General features: G+C 37.0%; 1 protein-coding gene across 1 annotated transcript; it reads right to left on the bottom strand.

Moving 5' to 3' along the window:
- Nucleotides 1-441: 441 nt before the first annotated feature.
- Nucleotides 442-21045, bottom strand: SLC25A40 (solute carrier family 25 member 40; the record flags this gene model as incomplete). The annotated part of the gene is given in 12 exon segments (XM_042802172.1): nt 442-1053; nt 1055-1077; nt 6692-6772; nt 8811-8892; nt 9206-9315; nt 10967-11140; nt 12398-12522; nt 14042-14109; nt 16122-16228; nt 17413-17472; nt 19501-19604; nt 21011-21045. Coding segments are annotated over 12 exon segments (1065 nt in total), but the record flags the coding sequence as incomplete, so codon positions are not given.
- Between the last annotated feature and the right edge of the window lie 8 nt (nt 21046-21053).

Raw genomic sequence — 21053 nt, 5'->3', positions numbered from 1 at the left:
ATACAGACGAAGCTCTGATTCAGTAAGTCAAGTGCCTGTGGGCAAGGCAGATGCTGCAGCTGTTCCTATGATGTGTGTGCAGCACAGGGTAGAAGTCAGTGGCTGTGTCTGTAGTAGTAACCTAAGCGTGCTCTTCTCTTGGGCTGGATGCATGGCTGAGTCAAAAAACAGGCAAGGGAGCATTCCTCCAGAACACCCATACAGCGAGTGCGCTTTAATTTCTTAGAGCGTTACCTTAAACTAAAAAGCCACTGCAGCACCTATCAGTATATTCACCATGCTCTCTGGGTTTCTAATGAGCACCATGTACTTCTTCCAGTTTGACCAAAAGCATTTTTCATTTTAAATAAAACTGAGAATAAGCCAAAGACTATTTTATAATATGCATTTACACAAAATAAAGAGCTGCAGATAGCAAACATGCAGTGAATCAAACAAGTATTAAGCAAGAATAAATAAGCATTTATTGAAATTAATTCTGTACCAACCTCCTTATGGAGGAATAATCATACCATGCAATTGGAAGCCTAAAACATTTTCTAAACATCATTTTAACTACCCCAAAAAATGTTTAGTCAGATTGAAAATTAACACAGTGGCAGGTAGCTATGTTGCTCTGTCCAACCTCAATTTTTTTCTCCTTTTAATCATCACCGAAGAACAGTCAGCACCTTGGGTTTGTTTGTTGTTTTTTTTTTTTTTTTTCTCCTTTTTTTCTTTTTTCTCTCTATCTACAAGAAAATTCACAAAGTCTTCAATGATAGTTTAAGGGTCACTTCTTAGTCTTAAGAAAAAAATGAATTTGTCCTTTGTGAAACAGTTAAAAATTAAGTTGTATTTAGTTACCAAATGTAATGGCAGAAATTCACTGGAAATTCTAGGAAATGCCTTGATAGATTAAAAGTTGGCACAACTTCCACCATATATTTTGACTTCATACAATCCGATGAAGGAGAATTAAGAACGTTGGTTCATTTTTTCATTTAATTGAGAAAAGAAAGACTTTCCATATTCATATGTGCTGATCATTATGGCACAAGCAGGAGCAACAAACTTTAAACAGCTGTGGAGTGATACCTGCCCAGAAGAGAAAGGAAAGTATTCACTGTCATTTGTTTTCAGACTGAAGTGCTGTAGTACCATTTAGTGGTCAATTATTGATGCCATAGTATATCGGTGTAGAACTGGGACTCTACCTGTCTAAAATACTGAAATCACTGGCTGTAGGTATTACCACTGTAATAACCTTATGTGCTCACCTGTGCCATCTCGTGTGGCCTGCCTCAAGGCCCTTGTGTCTCTCTGGGGAAGTGGAGCACCTTGACCTGCAGGCCTACTTTGCTCCAGCAGAGAAGAGGTGGCCCTGGGGGCAGATTGCGTGCCGTGCCCTCCCCTAACTGTCAGTGCAGACTTGCTGCTCCTGAGGCTTGTGACCTCTCACAAGAGGTTCGGGAAGCCCTAAATCCTGAAATGGAGAAAGTCAGGGAGGAAAGGGCTCGAGTACCGTGCTGGTAGGTAGGTGTCTCAGCCCTTCAAGCTAACTGCTAAGTAAAAAGTGTGATTCCCCTGCCACTGTCTCCTAAGACCTACAGCACCTTTACTAAAATGGAAGGATCCTGGTCACATGTATAAACAATAGAATTTAGGTGTTAAATGTCTTCCATTCCAATCAACTGTGATCTTGTCAGCGGAGTTTAGAAAGTGATTCAGTTTACTTAGAGGTAGGAAAATAAGGCTGAATCCACTTGTCTACACACAGCCATCTACTTCTACTTGAAATGCAAAGGCATCAGCATGGAGCTAGCACAGATGGCATATGAGCTATGGAAAACTTGTGTCCCTTTGGAACAGTAGGAAGAAGCCAGACAGAGCACACCCAGTCATCTCACCGACCTGTGGGCGACTGAACCAAAATAGTGGCTGATCAAGAGAATGTCTCTACACTCCGTTACTCACGTGTCAAGACCTCAATGTAGGTATCCTAATCTATGAACTAAATTCCACCCAAATGTCTAATAACATGGATACTTTGTGGTGGCTTGCATTCTGCTGGCATCAGTGCTCTGAAATATGCAAATCCTGTTACCCAGGTATGTCATCACCGTACAGCAAGCAAAGCACTTTAATCTCTTTCAGCAAACACAAGTCTTGCAAGTCTCCAACAAACTGTGTACCCAGTCACACAAGGAACCCTGATGAACTGATGCAGTGCTGTCAAGACTGGTAAGTATCCTGGCTTTGGACTGTCTTTTGCAGTTGTTCATTTAAATATGAACAACTATAGGCTTTTATCTCAGTATCATTTTCATGTCAATATCTGGTTTCCTCCTTAGGCTGCTGGAGTCACACACGACAACATGTGTGCATTACAAAGGCCTTCTGTGCCCCAGCCATTCCACAGAAAAGGACGAGAGCAGCCTCACCCATCAGGTAGGCTTGTTGAAGACAGAAAGCCATGGGAATCTCTTCCCTGACAGGCTGGGAGAAGGGCATGGGGGGAGCTGAACGACAAGTACCAGGGCAGTAAGAAAGCTTGGGGAGTTGAGCATCCTGAGGTGGACAAGCAGGAAGTTAAGAGCACTTTGTGACTATGAGCATTTTATATTCATTCAAGGTTGAGTTGCCAATCTCCAGTTGTCATACACAGAAAGTAAGATATTCAGAAGCCAAACACTTTAAAACCAGTTCAGTTAAGCAGTGATACTGTTTTAGACTGGTGATACTTGGTCTAGTAAATTATTGATAGAACTACCTGAATGTACGTATTGAACAAAGGCAAAGTTTCACCCCCAGGCAAAGATTTGCTTTTGTTTAATGAATGATAGTAATTCTTCACAAAAAGATACGAACCAGTAATTAGAATTCTTGAGGATATGTAATCAGCTTGAACATTCACACTGTGAATAGCCATCTGCACTGTCATGTGAGGCTGGAAACTCTTATTCTCTCAGCTCCTGTCACCTGTGGTAGCAATCCCAGACTGCCTTTGTCCATAGTTGGGTACACAGAGTGGGAAATGCCTAGCACCACCTGAGTTTTCTCTTAATTCTCACTTGGCCACAATACAGGAAAGGGAGAGAAGGTAGATAGTGAGTGCATGGGTGGATGGCAGGTCTCAAAGAACTCCATTAACTGATAATCACAGCACAGCACTCCCAAAATGTAACACAGTAACCTCCATATTCTTATTTACTTGGACATGAATTGTGGACTAAGTAGTGTGAGGCAAAACTTAAAAGCACTCGCCATGAAATGCAGTTATTTGAATGGGGGAAGAACGTTTAGCTATAGGTAGGTTGGAGAAACTAGGAGCCTCATATCAAGCCATCATCCAGGAAAAAATACTCCATTTGATATGGGCTGAAATTATGGCAGACATCTTGCTAAACACTCTGATGTTTATTAAGACAAACTCGATAATGGTGATGAACTACAGTGAAGCACAAGTATTTTGGAAGGTAAGATATAAAATACTACTTTCTGTAAGGTACAGAAATAAAAATCTAGAAGAGCCAAAGGAACATAACAGTGCCTTTCTCAGGTGGCTCTGTAGCCACCATACTACTGCTCTTAAACCCATGGGTAAAAGTTTTCAGCCTCCTCCATTCAAATTGGGGCCCAGCACCCCCATTCCTCTATGAAATAATGAGGCATAGACAAATATACTGTAAAAATGCCTTCCATTCAGAACAGAAGCATTTCCATTTGAAGTAGACTCACAGAGAAAGAAGAAATAATGTATTGAGAGATTGAAGAGAGACAAATTATATGACATAGAGTTCTTTGTGCCTCAAGAACTCAAGATACCTGCTGTGATGCTTAGTAAGTTGTAGGGATCTATTCCAATATCAAAGAGAAAGAAATTAGAAGAGAAAGAAGGAATTGCAGCCATCAGAGGAATAACAGGCACCTTCCAATGGCATCTTCAGGATTGCTGACAATGTTCATAGCTCCAAAGAAGAGATGTTAACAGCTGTAGTCTGATACTGTTACTGCTCTAGACAGAAGTTTGAGAATAGTCTGGTCTAAGGCTCTGCTTTGCCACAGAGCTGCAATGTTGTGTTTCTTGAGGGACAGTAGATACAATACCAAATTATCTAATCATTGTACAAAAATCTTTAAAAAGTGAAGACTCTACTATTTATTTCACCAACATTCTTACAGAAAAGCAAAATTTTTACTAAAACCAGAATTCCTCAGGCATGCTAAGCTTTACAGCCAAGAAGACCTTCCCATTAGGATGGCAATGCTTGTTCCCACTCCATCTCACAGGTTGTTCTAAAAACTACTTGGGCCCACAGCAGTTCACCACAAAGTTATCCCAGAGTAGACAGACAATCATTCTAGTTATTGAAGATCCTGTGCCTGCGGGGTGAAGAGTATCTGGTAGTTGCAGAGAGGAAATTAGGGTGAGGAGAGCAGCATATAGCTAAACGATCAAAGCACTTTTGGTTTTAGTTACCAGATTGGCAACTAGAAACACAAGTTGCCTTCTATAACTACTTAGGACACAATGGATAGGAATGCAAGAACTCCAATTTCTGCAAAACCCAGTCTTTTCCTTCCTGTTTTGCTTGACAGAGCATGCCAACTGGAAACCTCAGACAGAATTCTAGCAGGATCTATGGTAGCTGCTGCTAAATATCTACAAATCTGTGAAAAAAATTTCCATGCCATTCTTCAAGAGAATATTCTGGGATGTGGATAAATCCACCATGAATTACTGGAAGGACTGGTGATTATCTCAGAAGGGAATCAATCGTTTTTGGTAACTATGGAATTGGAAAATTCCCTGAAAGATCTTAAGAAATAGAAGAAATCCTCAGTTTCAGGATGGGTAAACAGTGAGGGACTTCTGTGCCAATGCTAGAATGTCATTTTTCTTGTCTCATGTCACACTTATCAGCTCACAAAGTCCCTGTTCTGGGCAGGGCAGTTTGGTTATGCAGTGAAAAGACACTCATAAGTCTCATGAGGTCTCAGAAGCCTCTCTGGTCATTCCTTGATGCCAGAAATTGAGTCATAATGATGAAAATAAGGGGGAATAATACTTCCTGTTGGACCTCTCAGGAAAGTGGCCGGCTTTGTTGCAGGAGGTTTTGAGTTAGTACCAAGAATTAGGTCATGCAATTAAGTAGGGCTCAACGGTTTCAGAGAGTTGCCAGGATTTGAAAAAGACACCAGACGGTATTCCTGGGGCTTTATTTTCTGCTCTATAAACATGCAGGGTTTAAAAGGCCAAGATACCTTATGATGGTTAGGGATACATCTGTGCTGGTCAGCAGTAGAAATAACTACTGCACATAGTTCAGGTCTAAAAAGTGATCATTACCAAAGACAGTAAAAGACAGTCTTTAAGACAGTCCATGCAAGAAGGAAAACAAAATACAGCAAGGAATTACACAGCTAAATGGGGTCTTAACTGCGTCATTCTGTCTTACTGAATGGCTCAGAGGAACTGAAACACCACCAGGTGCATACTAAACTATGTACTGATGTGCTGAACACTGCACACAGCTCAGCAGCAATGGGCCCTTGATAGGTTCAGTGAGGGTAAGGAAGTCATGTAAGATGTGTACACACATGAGATAACGTACAAGTAAAATTTAAAAATGCTTTGACTCATTCAGAACTCACTAAATTGTAAAGACTGTGTTTCTCCATCTGTTTAAACATAAAAATTTAACAAATATTTTAAACAATGTTTCTAGTTTGATAGGAAAGTTAAAGGAAAAAAATTATTGGGCAATAGTTGTTGCATGACCTTGAATGTCTCAAATATTATACAGTATTTGACATAATTACTTCCCTCTAGCAAACAAACAAATACTAATATGATTGCAGTATCTTCTAGTCCTCTGTAAAAAACTGCATTGAAGTCCAACTTAAAATGACTGTATCCTAGGATAGACAGGATCTATCCTGGGCCTTGTATTCCACAGGCCAGTAACAGGATGTTATTATGTGAATTCCATTTCAAAATAGCTATTCCTTTCTCAGACTTCTTGGGTTCTTAATATTACATCTTCTTCAAAGACTAAGAAAGGAGACAGAAAGACACCACTGAAGTTTAAGCTCTGTTTCTGAGACAGAAAGAACCAAAAAAGTTGATTATAGAAACTAGTATGAGGTGAAGAACAAAAATTAGTGTGGCTATTCATAAATATAGGTGGTGCAACAGTACTGACTGTTTTGAAGTCTTTAGCAGTGGACTAAAAACTACAACTAAGAAGCTTTATCAGTGTAGAAACACCTCCATACTGTAGCTTCCAAAGCTACAATCCATTAAATTTCCTTTGTACCAATTCTTTCTGAAAAACCCAAGCATTACATTTTAAGAAATCAACACATTATTTAAATTTGAAAAAAGCTATTTGTGAACTGAATCTTTTCCCACCATTTTTAATTGCCAGTACAGCCATATCTGTCAAGCCCAATCCCTCTGTTTTTTTAATATAAATCATGTCCACCTTGGACAGCTGTAGTTTACTAATCTGTGAAGAGATTACCAGAATTCTCTCTGGATGAATGGATGTCTGTTGCTTTATATATGCAAGCTATTCCATAAGTGAGGGTGTTCACAGAGATGGAAATGTTATATAATTTATGCATGTTGACAGCTATAATCACATTACTGATTAAAAAACTTTCTAGTCTGAGTATTTTTTTTTTAAGATAGCAAAAGATTTACCAGCAAATAATCCAGTAATCCCATTTTTAGCGACAATTTTCCTCATAACTTCCCAGGTTGATGTACAGTCCCTCTGTGGAACTCAATATAGTACAAGAAAACAGTGAATTAAGCAACATATACAATGCCACAGAAAAATATTTTTAGCAGAGACAGTCACTTCAGATGCAATTATTAGGTTTAATTAATTTTATATTAATTTTATCCGTACTATTTATGCAGGATATTAAATTCATACAGTATGCGAATTCATACAATAGTCAGGCTTAAAAAGCATGACATGGAAAAACCTGCAATAATGCCGGGAGTAAGATATATGAACAGAGACAATATTCCTTATTAGAGTAACTGATACAGGTGAAAAAATTCAACTAGCTTCCAAATGAGCCAGTTCTTCTCCATGTCACTTTACACATGCAGCTACAAGATCATCACGATTCAGATTTTTAAACAAGAACTTTCCCGTATGGTAAACCAAATCTAAAGAGTAAGTTCTGAGAATAGATATCATAAGAATTAATATATTAAGCTAGGACACTACACCTTACATCAAAGTTTACAAAAATCAAATCCCCCCCAAATTTATAAGTTTAGTTTGAGAATGTATAGGTCTATGAGATATGGATTGCAGTTCCTTGTAGAGCTAAATACAATACCATAAGCAACTGAACTGCAGCAGCATCAAGGAGCAGTCTGCATCAAGGACATATGCAGCTGTTTTAAATGGAGATGGTTTTTTGTGCTCACTCTGCATGTGCTGTTTTCATTGATCTATAATATGAAAGTGGCTACAAAAATTTTTTGTAGACTGAAATGAAAACAGTTTCATAGAATACATTCAGCAGAAATATCCTACAGCCTCTGGAAGCTGTAAAATATTTTTGCAGCCACAGAGAGACAATATGTAGATGCATAGTCCATGTCCAACTCTAACAGCAACTGGATTTGGAAAGAATTAAACTAGTACAAATTATATGTAACCATAATGAAATTTTAAATATATACTAATCTAGTTAATATCAGCCTAATATATCTATGGCAGCTATGTGTGATTCAAAGTGGCATTAGCAATGAATTCTTATATTCATCAGCACAAGGGAAGAATTGAAACACAGAAATTATTTATCTTTAAAGCTTTTTTGATCTTCGTTCTGCAATGAAACCTAAATTTTTTGAGAATTATACCAGAAAAAAATAATTTACCCGAGAGAATGAAACCTCATGCCAAAAAGCAAGCATCAAGTTTTTATAACATCTTTCTGAACTAGAGCCTTCAAATTAGTTTCTAAGCAGAAACTGCTTGGGTACTCAGCCTTTTTACTGGTTGTTAATCTTAAAGCTATGATCTAATATTTATTTAAGTTAATGAAAGTCCCTCATTGGTCCAAGTCCCAAGCAGTGGAGAAAGAAGGTTTTAGATACAACTTGAATTTATATAAAACACAGTGGTGCTCTACTGAATACAGAACAAAAAAGGAATTTCCTTCCTCTTTCGTCTTTTAAAGCTGTGAGGATATTCACTAATATGCCCTCAAAACCAATTTGTCTGAAATCACACAAAAAAAGAGGTAAAAAATATACAAACCGAACACAGTGTTTTTACTCTCTAGCCTAATATTTAACAAAAGAGGAATATCGTTATGAAGGAGCAAGTGGTAGAGAAAATGCAAACATTTTATCATGTTATTTTTATTAACTCAAAAGTCTTTTTCAATAGATCACTGTTCACCTGAATGATTTGTAAGAAATTAATTTTTTGCCTATTTAAATATAACTTACTTAACTGTATACATATTTGCAATGGGTCTGCCTAAATGTAACAGCTCTGGATTTTTTTGTTTATATTTTATACCATCTTATTAACCTAAATGGTGCTGAACTTACACCTTTTCCCTCCTCCATGCCATTAATGAAATACTGTATTTATCCTTGGAGATAAAAAATATCCTACAAAATATTACAATCTGGAGAAAAAAAAAAAGGCCTTAGTGATAGAATTTTTAGATAAACTTTAGAAGAGACAAATATTTAAAATTCCTACCAAAAGTCTATATACTCAAACACTAGGTTTTATTTTTCCAAACATTATGGTTTTTTTTTCTCCTTACCAGCAACTTACTTTTTAAGGTCTCATTCTCCCAAAGTTCAGTCTGCCTATATGTTTTCACTACATCAAATGGCAGAGTTATGACAGCTGCAATCTGTCAGGAAAATAAATCAGTTTTAATGTTAGAGCACAATTAAAATGTAACTAAAATTTTGACATTAAAGTGCATACAATTTAAAACTAGATTTGATATTCCAGGCATCTGATATTATTAAAAGTTTTGTATTTCAGAACACTGTAATTTATTCAGATATACCTATTGAGCTTGAATGCCAGGGCCATGTGTATCTGAAGTAGATGTACCCCAAAACATACACCATTTCTGAGAGATTCATATAAATTCATAGTTCTTTTAAATAGTTTATTAGTGGTAATAACAGTGAGTAGTACCAGAAACATATACTTACAGAGCCAGATACTGCTCCTGAAGTAAAAGCAATGAAAAATGTTGGTTCATGTGCACCAATTTTCTTGCACATTATCTTCTTGAAATGTTCATAATTATACCAGTACATTGCTACAGTTATAAAAAAATAAGCTTGCATTACAACACGTGTATGTCCAATACAGAAATTCTTATATTTGAATTGTATGTCCCCCTCATGCTCTTCTGGGGAACAGAGTGTAAAATTGAATACTGAGACAATGAAAAAATACAATTTTGCTCTCTGGAATTACTAAGGGGAGAATGCCTCTGTGAGGATTGTCAAAGGCAAGTCAAACAACTTCTAAGAATAACATCTGTTTCTGTTTTCATCTGCTAACTAAACTGCACTCTTTCTGCATTCTAACTAAAACTCTTTAAACTATATGCTACCGGGTTGAATTATAGAGTGATTCCTTGTGGCAGTTGGTCAAATAAATACTGCAAATAACAGCTGCATATCCTGAAAAATAACTGTGTCTCATGCAGCACTGAGATCTGAAGGTTGTTCCAGCAGAGAAATATCAAAGTATTTTCTTGCCATGAAGACTGCCAGCACATACACCTGGCCTCCAATATTTTGCAAAAGTAAATGTAGGCAGTATCTCAGAAGGCATTCTAAGGGTTTGAGAAAAACCTACTACTGAAAAGTACAAAACCCTATTTTAATATAAATTACGTAAATCCAAAACTTCACTTAAACACCTGCAGGACTCCCTTCCTTATATACTGTTTACCTCAACTCTTGTGCTTATAAACATTCATAGCTTAAGTTTTATTTGGTCTAGTTAGTCTCCCAAGAAATATGCTTGAAGGACATCATTCACACTTGGGCTAGTAATACGGTGGGATTCTAATCACCCTATGCTGCTTGAGTCATGTTGTGCTGCCTGCCTGATTTCATGGAGGAGCTTTCTCAGTACAAATTTTTACCTTGATTTTAATTCCTCTTGAAGGAGCTAACTTGAGCTAACTGCAGCAACGACACAGACTGTACTGTAAGAATACCAGAAACCATGATGCTGTTGGGGCATCATTCAAACAGAAGAGCTAAGATTGAACGTATTACTGAAGATATCTTAAAGAATAGTCCTAGGACTAGCAATGCTCTGTATCAGACTTTTATTCTAGACTTTCAGCTTTGGAGCTTTGCTACCAAACGGTGCTCTAGCTTCATGGTTTTTGGAGCAGTTATACAAACTCATTCACATTGCTAACAAAAATTCCTGACGACACTACTGTGCCACTCTCTTTGTACTTGTTTTCAAAATGGAGCATCAGAACACTTAGATACAGCATGTTTCTCTATAAGGAAACAGCCACTCTACCTATCACAGAAAAAAATTCTATTGAAATTCATCAAAAACAGTCATTGCATAAGCTAATTTTTTGCCAATCGTAAACTAATTTTTTGCCAAGAAAGGTTTAGACCAGGTGATCCTTGATGTCCCTTCCAACCTGGTATTCTATGATTCTATGATTCTAAAGATGGGAAGAAACAGTCTAAGTATAGGGAAGGGGAATGTAACAATGAAGCCTACCTGGTATCCACAAACAAAATGGAAAAAAAAAATAAATCAGGTTCTCAAAGAATTTATAAATAAAATTACTCAGAAGAAGTAAACCTCAGTCATTCTTAAAGTTAACCATTAATATTACCTAAAACCACAGGAAAAGTCTAAAACAGTTATGCATAAACAGATCTTCTAACATAACACAAACTTGCATGGAAAAGAAACCCTACCCGAGAAAGGTACATCTCTCAGAACAGTAGAACTCCAGCCCCTCCACAAGGAAAACCATCCGTCTGTAGCCACTTTACTGCTGACATATGTGTACAGTTGCTTGTAGGACAACTTGCGATACTGCGTTCTAGTTCTGATCAGCTCCAGGGGGCTCACAACAGTAAGTGAACCAACTGCAAATGAGAAAAATTCGGGCTTTTTTTAAGTCAACATTTATTAGTAATATTCCCTGAGGATTAAATCAGATATCACTTTGCTTTCTACATCTGATTCCTTCCAACTCTCCCATTTTCCTTGAAATAATTCCCTAAATAAGTTTCCTTTCTAGATAAGAATACCATATCTATTCATAGTACCTAAACTTTCTGGGTGCACAAGCTCCCTACCTTTTTTCAATAGTGGCATGTTGTAATCCATGTAACATGTTAAGAATCCTCATTTTCAGATTTATTACATAAATAGGCTGAAAATATCAAGTACTTATAAAGATTACTTTTCAATAATTACCATTTTTGAGTGTAACTTGAAGAAAGTGAGCTTGGGGTTTGGTAGGGTTTTTTTGTTAAGAACAAAAATGAAGGTTAGAGATTAATTGATTTCTAAGCATCTTTGCCATTCTTATTTTAAACTATGAAGATTATTTAGCAGGCAATCTGTATCTGATAAAGTAACTCTCTTGCATCTCATGGAAAGATCAGTGAGTCACCACTCACTAACAAGCTGCCATCACACATTTAACAGACTCTTAATGATTCTACTTTTCTCCTGTTGCTGGGATAATGTTTCTTTGACATGTGAATTTAAAATCTGGAGCAGCTTAATAAAAATTTGCCACATACCACAGAATGGTACTTTTTCTACTAGTCTTCCAGTCCCCCTCATAGTTGTCACAAGTAGAATATGGAACTACATTCTCAGAGTCTTCTAGGAAAGCCCAAAAATATATGTCCTGAGCTATTGTTACAAAAATAGATGGGGAAAAGGATAAACAAAAGTAAGAAAATATAAAAGGAAATTAAGTCCTTTTATATCATACAGCAGTAAAACCAGTACAATTCCATTTTTCAATTTCCTTGTAATTACCTGTGTAGCTGCCATTACAGAAAATAATTATGTTTATTATTAGATTCACCACAGAACAGACTTAAATCAAACTGTCTTTGGTAGAAGTCTAGAACTATAAAATTTTGAACAAATTACAAATGTAGTGAAAGCAAAAATCAATCACATTATTCCAGGTTAGAGGGTTATATTGCCCAAGAAATACTGGGTAATTACAGTATTCCTTCCTATGCCCAGCTCCACATAATATTATCCTTTGTTTAAAGCCACAGCAAATTTACTTTAAAAACAAAACAACATAACAAAGCCAAGAAAACAGCATACAGATATTTTATTTCCGTTTTCTCTTTAAACAAATGACAACTCACATCTGCTTAAGGAACCTGCAAGAATTGGAATGTGTTCATTGTCCTTTCCTAGTCTAGATTTCAGAGCTTCACTCAGCCGGTCATAGCAGGTAAAATAGATTACTGTGGTGGGAAGTGCCATTATTCTAAAATATAAGAGACGGAATCTAAATTAATAGAAGGGAAACAGGAGAATCAAGTCAACCATCTTGTATAGATATTTTGTTTAAATATGGAAAAGTTAGATCTCCAGCTGTGTGTCGTTATGAAGAAAAAACATGAATCCCATGGCTTTCATTCGCTGACTCTAGTTCAGAGTTTCAAACTCACAGATTTCTCAGTTTTCTAGTTTATAATTTCACTAGGAAAAACTAAAAGTAAAATGACGGTGCATTATCTCAGTCAAAATGTATTTCATATCAGCTTCAGAACTGTTTTGATAAAGGAATGGAATTGAAAGATCTGAACATAAAGCAAGCAAATAAACCATAATGGAAGCAACTACTAACCATGAATTTTTATTCATTTAACATTTGAAGAGTATTTTCTATCTTAATCAACAATTATGATTCTTGTTAGTTGAAAGACTCTCATGCTTGGAAAACCAACAAGTCATAGTTTAGATCTTCTTTTAAAAACAGTGTACCTCTCTCCAACCAAGAAGCTGGTTCTCCTCTGCAGTATGGAACACATGTTGAAGAAAAGACTCTCGGTCACAGCTGAAATACAAACCTCTTAGCTCAGTTAGATCCTAAAGGTTTATATTTTGAAATTGACACATGCTGCAGGTTCGACAACAAGGCCTGAGCGCCACCATGCTTTGTTTTTTTGTGCCTATATACTGAGCACTGTGTGCAAATCAAAAGTGTACCAGTGCTTTCCCACTGCACTCCTTGACTTGGAACAAGAGAACTATAAAACAACGTTTCATGTCTTAAGGATATAAATTTAATACACATTTTAGATTTTACTACTTTTTTCAATTGCTTATGGAGGAGGACATAATTATAGAGGTCTTAATTACTATCTGTACTAGGTTAATATGAATAACAAGAGATTGGTGCTGTTTAGTCTAAAGAGAATACCAGGAGGGGATTTGATAATAGTGTTTAAACATGTAAATTGCACTTGTGGAGAGAAAAGGAATGATCTGTTTTCCATGACAGAGTCGTATAGGATAAAAACCAACAAAGTTATGTGGAATAAAGAAGATTCTAGTTGGATGTTGAAAAAAAAAATTAAGTCAGGGTAATGAGGTGCAACACTAGAGTGTCTGTGGAAAGAGCTGTGTTGCTGTTTGCTAGGATAGCAAATATCGATCAAACACTAGTGTACTCTAACAATCACATTTGACCCTACGGTTCGATGATGCTATCAAAGGGATGGTTACAGTCAGGATACCACCTCTAAGAGGCATAATGAAGTCTGATACTCCATCTTAACTACGGAGAATGTACCAAAGAAGTTGCAATGAGAAATCTCAAGATCTGGCAGAAATTATACTGTATTTAGATGTTTTCTAATCAAAATTATCTGTAACTTCAGAATTTACCTTTTTTTTTAAAATCACTTAGAAATAAACATACTCATTTGTCTAAAAAGTTGAGTAAATTCTTTAATAATATTTAATAACATGTTACCGAAAAAAAAGAACATTCAGCTTACAGTGTTGGGGGAAGTCCATTCCACAGTGATTTAATTCCCTCTATTTGAATAATTTTCACAAATGCATCCTATAAATATAACCAGGCAAAAAGAAATAATTAGCTACAAATCTTTTGCACTCAGTAATATATTTTAGATGGCAGAACACAAAATTAATGTATTAAAAAAGTATGTTTCTAAAATGGCTTATCATTCTAAGAGCCAAATTTTGTAATTGCTAATGCTAGCTATCATATTTAATCACAAAAATAATTCCACTGAGCTGAACAGAAACATTTGTGTGTTTGAAATTATGAACCTCCTTCCATCATTAAAGGACCATAGTAAGTTTTTATCCATAACCGATAGCCCTGTAAGTAAGTTATTTTCAGAACTAACACAGCACAGGAGCAACTTGTGGAAACTTCCCTCAGATAGTCCACTAAAATATTTTTTTAATACATAAAAAAAGCTCTAGGCATGAAATAACAATTAACTCTCAATGATTCTCCAATACTTGCTTTCTCTGACAACGTGACAACATATGTGCAATATGTATACACTATACTATATACTCAGAAGCTTACAATTAACATCACAGCTGTCCCATATATTCCCAGACTACTGACAACAGAGGAACACTGAACCTTGAAGATCATTCAGCTGAAACCACCATCAAAACCACAAACTCCCTAATATTAGGATACTTACTTTTCTTAAACATTTGGGGGAAGAGGTTGAGATTTGATGCATTAGAGGATGCTTAAGACCAGACATTACCACAGGGCCCCAAAAGATATAGAGCCTGACAAACACAAAAAGGAATCACAGGAAGTAAAAGGAATAGATTTAGAGGAGGCAGCCTTGATGGACAGACCCACTGAGGTAAGTTGCATGGGGAAAACAGATGTGATTTATTAAAATAAGCATGACTTCAAAAAATGGAGCTTTGAGGAGTCACGAAATCCTAGAAGTTCCTAACATGAGTTGACAAAAAAGGCACTCCAGAGGAAAAAAAAAGACAGAAAATGCCATACTAGTAGTTAATGTTTTCTCCAAATATATTCTGTACTAGTTAGGTTATATGTTTATAATACAACTTCAACAAATTTACAATACAGGAAGGTATACATAAAAGATTGGAGAAAGAATGTAACTAAATCCAGTGACTGAGAAGCATATGTATATACCTTACTAACTGTATGGGCAAATACAGCAAAACATTAGTACAGTCCTATCACTGAAAACCTCTCATGTCCACTACAGTTTTCGTTACTGCACAATTGTCCAGCACTGCTCTTTCAAAAAAATGAAAGGAGATCCAATGATATGATAGTCATTCTTCTTTATGAATCACCTTGTCACAGCAAAAATGGGCATAAAATTCTGTGAATTAGAAAACTAAGCAACTTTCTAAAAATGACATGGTACAGTTAATTGAAAAACTAAAACTTACAGAATTATTATTTTTTAAAAAAATTACAGTGTAAAACTGCTCAAGAAACCTTTTGCATGAACATTTCATTCTCAGAAATTTAATTCTGAAAAATTCATCACATGTTTAATTTAATGGTAGAGTTAAACAAATTTTTGATTAATGAATCATCACATCATCACAGTGTCTGACAGCAAGTCTGCTTCAGGTGCCTGGGTAAAATGCTAGTCCTACAAGTTTCACTCGATCCAGAACTTGACACATGAGCTTAACTTCAAAACACTATCTGCAGTTTTAGTGCAGCTCAGGAGCGTACTGGGAGAACTCTGGACAGAAAAGCTGTCAGCAGGTACAGAACATCAGTACCTGCAATCAGCATCTATTGGCAATATAGCTCAAGTGGGGAAAATATAATCATAGAGCCAGTATCCTGTGAGGAGAGCTGTGTATCTGCTCCCTTGTTCGTCTAAATGAAGTAATACGTATTTTCTTGTAGAAAGTAGAAGGTATCATTAATCACCATATAAATTACACAGTGTAACTACATGAATACCCTCTCAAATTATAACAGATTCTACAAGAACTTAAAAAACCCAATAAATTTACAGTATGCTACTTAAAAATTTTTTCAATGTACAGATTTATATAAATGTAAAATGTTCTTACCAACGTCCCTTTGAAATGCCCAGTTTTTCTATGCCCTAGTTTGCTGTCCCCACTCTCACAAACACACATATGATCCGTAAGGCCATTGGAGTATACAAAACACTTTCCTAATAAAATGGTGTGTAAGAATACAGTTAATACTATTAATATCGTTCTTACTCAGCAGCAATTTCTAATTGGATATAATAGCAACACAGATTTATCTCTCGTTAGACATAGAGGGGCAAAATAATCTTGGAAAGTCTATGACAACAAATTAGGTAAAAGGCAAGAGGGAACAAAAGTACTCCTCAGAGTGCCAGACTAAGTAACACTGCCCTCTCAGGCTCCAGGAGACATGTTTATGTTATAATAACATCTGCTGAAGGCTAAAGACAACTGAAGACCTGAATGTCACCATTGTATGTAACAATGTGAACATCTCTCAAGACTTTTAAATCTTGTATTAACTAGCTTCAGCATCCACATTACAAGGGGAGGTATTATATCTTAGGTTAGAGTGTATACTAGATCATCCTTTTTACTTGTTTTTGATCTCTCCTACATCATGTACGTTGAACCTGTTTGATAAAATATTCTTGCTATTACAAAAACTTACTTTGAACTTCACATTTTCAGATTTCTGAAGGGTTTAGAATTTACTAAAAATTCCAGATAGAAGGCACAAGTATTCTTCCTGATTTACATCAAGTGTGACTCCAAATATTCATATTCACATACAACATGGAACACTAGTCATCTCCTTTCCTTTTAAATTTCATTTATTAATTACACCTAACTAGTAGGACTCATTGGCATATCTTTGCGTGCACAATGTCTTCATCTATTTAGAACACAAATGGCAAGTGACTTAGGTAAGACTTATTACTCTTTCTCAATTCTCCAGACTCTGGAGAAGATGAACTTTGATATAGCATCCCAATGACATAATCCCTCTGATGAAATATTTAGTTATTTATTAACTGCTTTTTTTTAAACTCAACTCAGTACTAGCTGTACCTTCTGTCACAATGACAATACTAAGAAAGACAGAAAAAAGCCTGTTTTAAAATGGTATCTATTTATGAGATTTTTTTTTTCACTGTGTCTGTTCATTGGAACGTTCTTTCTTTAGCAATTCCAGTATATATTGCTGGGTTGCCTTTTTTTCCCCCCACTTATGCTGAAGAAGCAACTGTAACTATTGTGAAACAAATGAAAACATTCTGTAGCTCAGCATTATGATAACTATCAGCTAAATGCAACAGCAAAAAGCAAACTGTGTCCTCCATTACACTACACATTTATTTACCCTTGGAAAATGGATTGCTTTGGGCTTGCAGTCGAGTTTTGATAACATCAAGAGGAGTTACTAAAATGAAACAGAAGTCATTTAGAAACACTGCATGCCCTGAAAATGTAGAAGTGTACAGATGACTTATCGTGAACTTCTGTGACTTTTTTTTTTCCCAGAGGGAAAAAAGAGACCTGTTTACAATGTCATCAGACAGAGGAAAATAGAACTACAAATCCTGTATGGTTTGCAAGTGACCCTATGTATCTTTTCCAATTTACTAACAGCTGCACAGACAACAAATACTAGATACACAAAGCTCATCCAAAAACTATTGTCTCATCTTGTCTGAAAGTGCTAAAACTTATGCTATTATGCTCTGCTGCTAATCTTTTATAAGTGGCATACCACAAGGCATATGAGATCAGATTTTTACCTCAAGCATATAAAATATTACAGCATTTTTCATGTGTTTATTCTTTTTCAATAAACTTACTGTAATAGTGACATCCAAAAGAAAAACATTAAACTCATGATGGACTTTCCTGCTTTGCTGCGTGTAGACAAGATCTCAAACTTTAGAGTTGTTGAAAAGTAAATGAAGCGTTAGTGAACACTTCATTGCTTCCACTCCAGCCTTCACAATTATTACAGACCTAGACATGCTGAATGCTACAGTGGCTGGTCAGCTGGACCAGCCTCTACTCTTTATATTGACTGAGGGCTTGATTTAGTTGCCTACATACAAGCAGCTAGTGCCATCTGAGTCTCTAAGGTATAAAAAATACCTACACAATAGGCAGAAATGACACAGGACCTACAACCTTACTAAGAGACAGATAGAAGCCAAGTCAAATACTCTAGCACATGTCTCACTGAACACATTTCTATGCACAGGCAACTGAGTCACACCTTAGCTCTCTCTATTAATGCCTCTCAGTTGACTAACAAAGGTTGAATACTTGGCTTACATTTCAGTATCTAAATGCAGGAATCTAAATGTGACTCCTGCAGCTCAATTCAGCTTAAAACTTGGCATCTAGTAGCATTTTAGACACTCACACATATTCTGCTTCATCTCCCAACAGAAAGGAGATGGTCTCCTATACCTCTTGAGGTCTTGAATGCCACCACTTTCCACTGTATTAGAATCTTATGTACACACAGTTGGAATCCATCTTGGGAAATCCACAGGTCTGATGTAGCTTTGCTTGCTACTTCACTTAACATCCCAGGACACATGGTATAAAAACAGACTAAAAAGACTGAATTTTACATGTTCCTGGTAAGATGCCATTTTGTAAAAATGTGGAAATTTTGAGGGGGAAACAATTGTGCTTAGAAAACTGCCCTGCAGCATAATCAGTGTCAAAAGTCTGAACCAAAGGCTAGCTTAAGCCAAAAAGTAACTGAAATACAAAGTACAAGCTAATGAGCTTGAAGAGCTCCAAGGGATATGAAGTGCTGAATCTAACCAACCAGTGCCTCCTTAGGTACACAGGAGGGAGGAGGTCCAGAGCAAGACAACTGAATATGAAGCAGATTAGTTCTACAGACTATCCAGAAGTTTATCCTTAAAAGCAGTGTTAAGGGACACACACACCCCCTGCCCAATAAAAGTCTCTGGTAGTACAAGGCATTACAGCAAAATGAATAAATGTTACTACTGAAGTGGTAGCATGGACGTCTCACGGGGACCATCCTTGCAGGATTTGTGTCCTGTACTATAAAGCAAGTTTTTAGTTAAAATCTATTTTTAAGCGGCAGGAAGTAGGTGAATTAATTTTTATTATTTATTTATTTTCTTGCAGAAAGTAAGCAATGAATTACTACACCAAGAGGAAAAAAGATATCAAAATGGAAAGTTAATAAAAATTATACTTATTTGCAGAAATCGTTAAAGATTATCAGAGAGGGGAAGGATATCAATTAACCACAGTTGCTAAAATACAACAAAAAGTATAAGGAAACTATTAAAAAACATCCTTGCTAAACATATTAGTGGAAATTTATAAACCATATATATGTAGACATCATGCCGAGTCAAACTCAAGAGTAATCACTTTGCAAAATTATCTCTGTGACAGGCCCGACAGTTTGCCTTACCAAATAATGATGTAATTATAGCTCCACAACAAGAGGCCATTGCTTGCTGAATAATGGTTGTTTTATCTAAGTTGTTATCACTCATTTCAGCAATGGCTTTATTCCTGAAGAATAAAAAACAGTTAAGGAACAGAAAAACATATTGCAAGACTATGTTCAAAACATGCAGGAAAATCAAAGGAAAAAATATTTCAAATTTTCATTCATATAATATGTATAAGCAGCAAAGATGTAAATATTAGTTTTCTACCTCAAGCACTTCTGTAACTTTTTGAAATTTGAATTTCCACCATGTTTCATAATCTAAGTTTTCTAAATTACAATAATCTTCCAAATTCTTCTTACACGAATTACAATGTTTATATTTTTTTGTAAACCTCACTAAATATTTAATATGTATTACCTCTTGCTGCAACAAAGGGTTTAGGAGCATGCAAATAATCTGTACAAAGATACGATTCCCAGCCTGAGGCACATAAACTGTAGTACAACAGACTAATTCATCTAGTCCTCCTCTTGCTTCTGTCACTCCCGTGAGAAAATCCAGAGGTCCCCTGGTTGATTCACCAGGCACAGCCTACTAGCGGTGATCATATCCTCTGGCAAGATCCTCATGCAATAAACAGTGACTAACTAGTATAAATACTACCAGTAAATAATTGCTTGAACAAATCCTGCTGTATGACTGCAAAGTTACAATACCTTAGGAATGTACTCACAGTATCTAAAAATAAGGAGCAGTATCCATAATGAGCCAGGACAGGAGGGGAAAATCACGACATAAAGTCCTAAAATAAAGGTGTATCTTTCCAAATGCATGTCATGCGTAAGTGCAGTCATGAATTTATTCGTTTGCAGTGATTTTTATTTGATCTACAGGAACACTATGTTTTGCTATTTTCACTGGGTTTCAAATAAAAGATAAGAAAGGTTACGCTGCATAAACCAAGACTCATCTCCTGGATACCAAGAACTAACTGGGGGGGGGAGTTGTCTTTTTAAATATATTTTTTAACTCATGTTCCAACAAAACTACTTTCCAGAATAGCAGATGCAACCCGTTTACAAGCAGCGAGCGGGGTGTGATCGCCGGAGGCAAAGCCTTCGGCAACAAAAATGCGGACCATGCCCTGCCAGCCCCGCCAGCCGCCTGTCAGAGCCCAAGTCCCACACAGCGGCCGACGGCGCAGCCGAGCCCCGAGCCGGGCCGGTGCCCCGACCTGCCCTCGAGCCCGGGAATGCCCCGGTGAGGGGGAACCTCCGGGGCGGGAGGCGCTGAACACAGTTAATTCCCCGAGGCCGGGCGGGGAGACTCTTCCCCTGGATTTCTGCTGAGGAGAGTGCCCACCGGCCCGTCCCGCTCCCTGAGGCGAGCTGAGGGAGGTACAGCCTTCCTCCCGCAGTAACGGCCGCCGACCTCCCACTCCCGCGGAGCCCACCTGCCCGCGGGCCGCCTTTCCCTTCCCCCCCCGCTTCGCAGGAGGTGTTCCGCCCGGCAGCGCCTCTCTACCTCCCTTCTCCCTCAGCGCCCGGCCCCCGCCGGCCTGCTCCCC

The sequence above is a fragment of the Tyto alba genome, unplaced genomic scaffold (genome assembly GCF_018691265.1).
Source record: "Tyto alba isolate M040663 unplaced genomic scaffold, T.alba_DEE_v4.0 Super-Scaffold_38, whole genome shotgun sequence".
NCBI lineage: Eukaryota > Metazoa > Chordata > Aves > Strigiformes > Tytonidae > Tyto > Tyto alba.
Note: the sequence above shows the minus strand (reverse complement) of the source record. Positions and strands in the feature narration are given on the sequence as shown.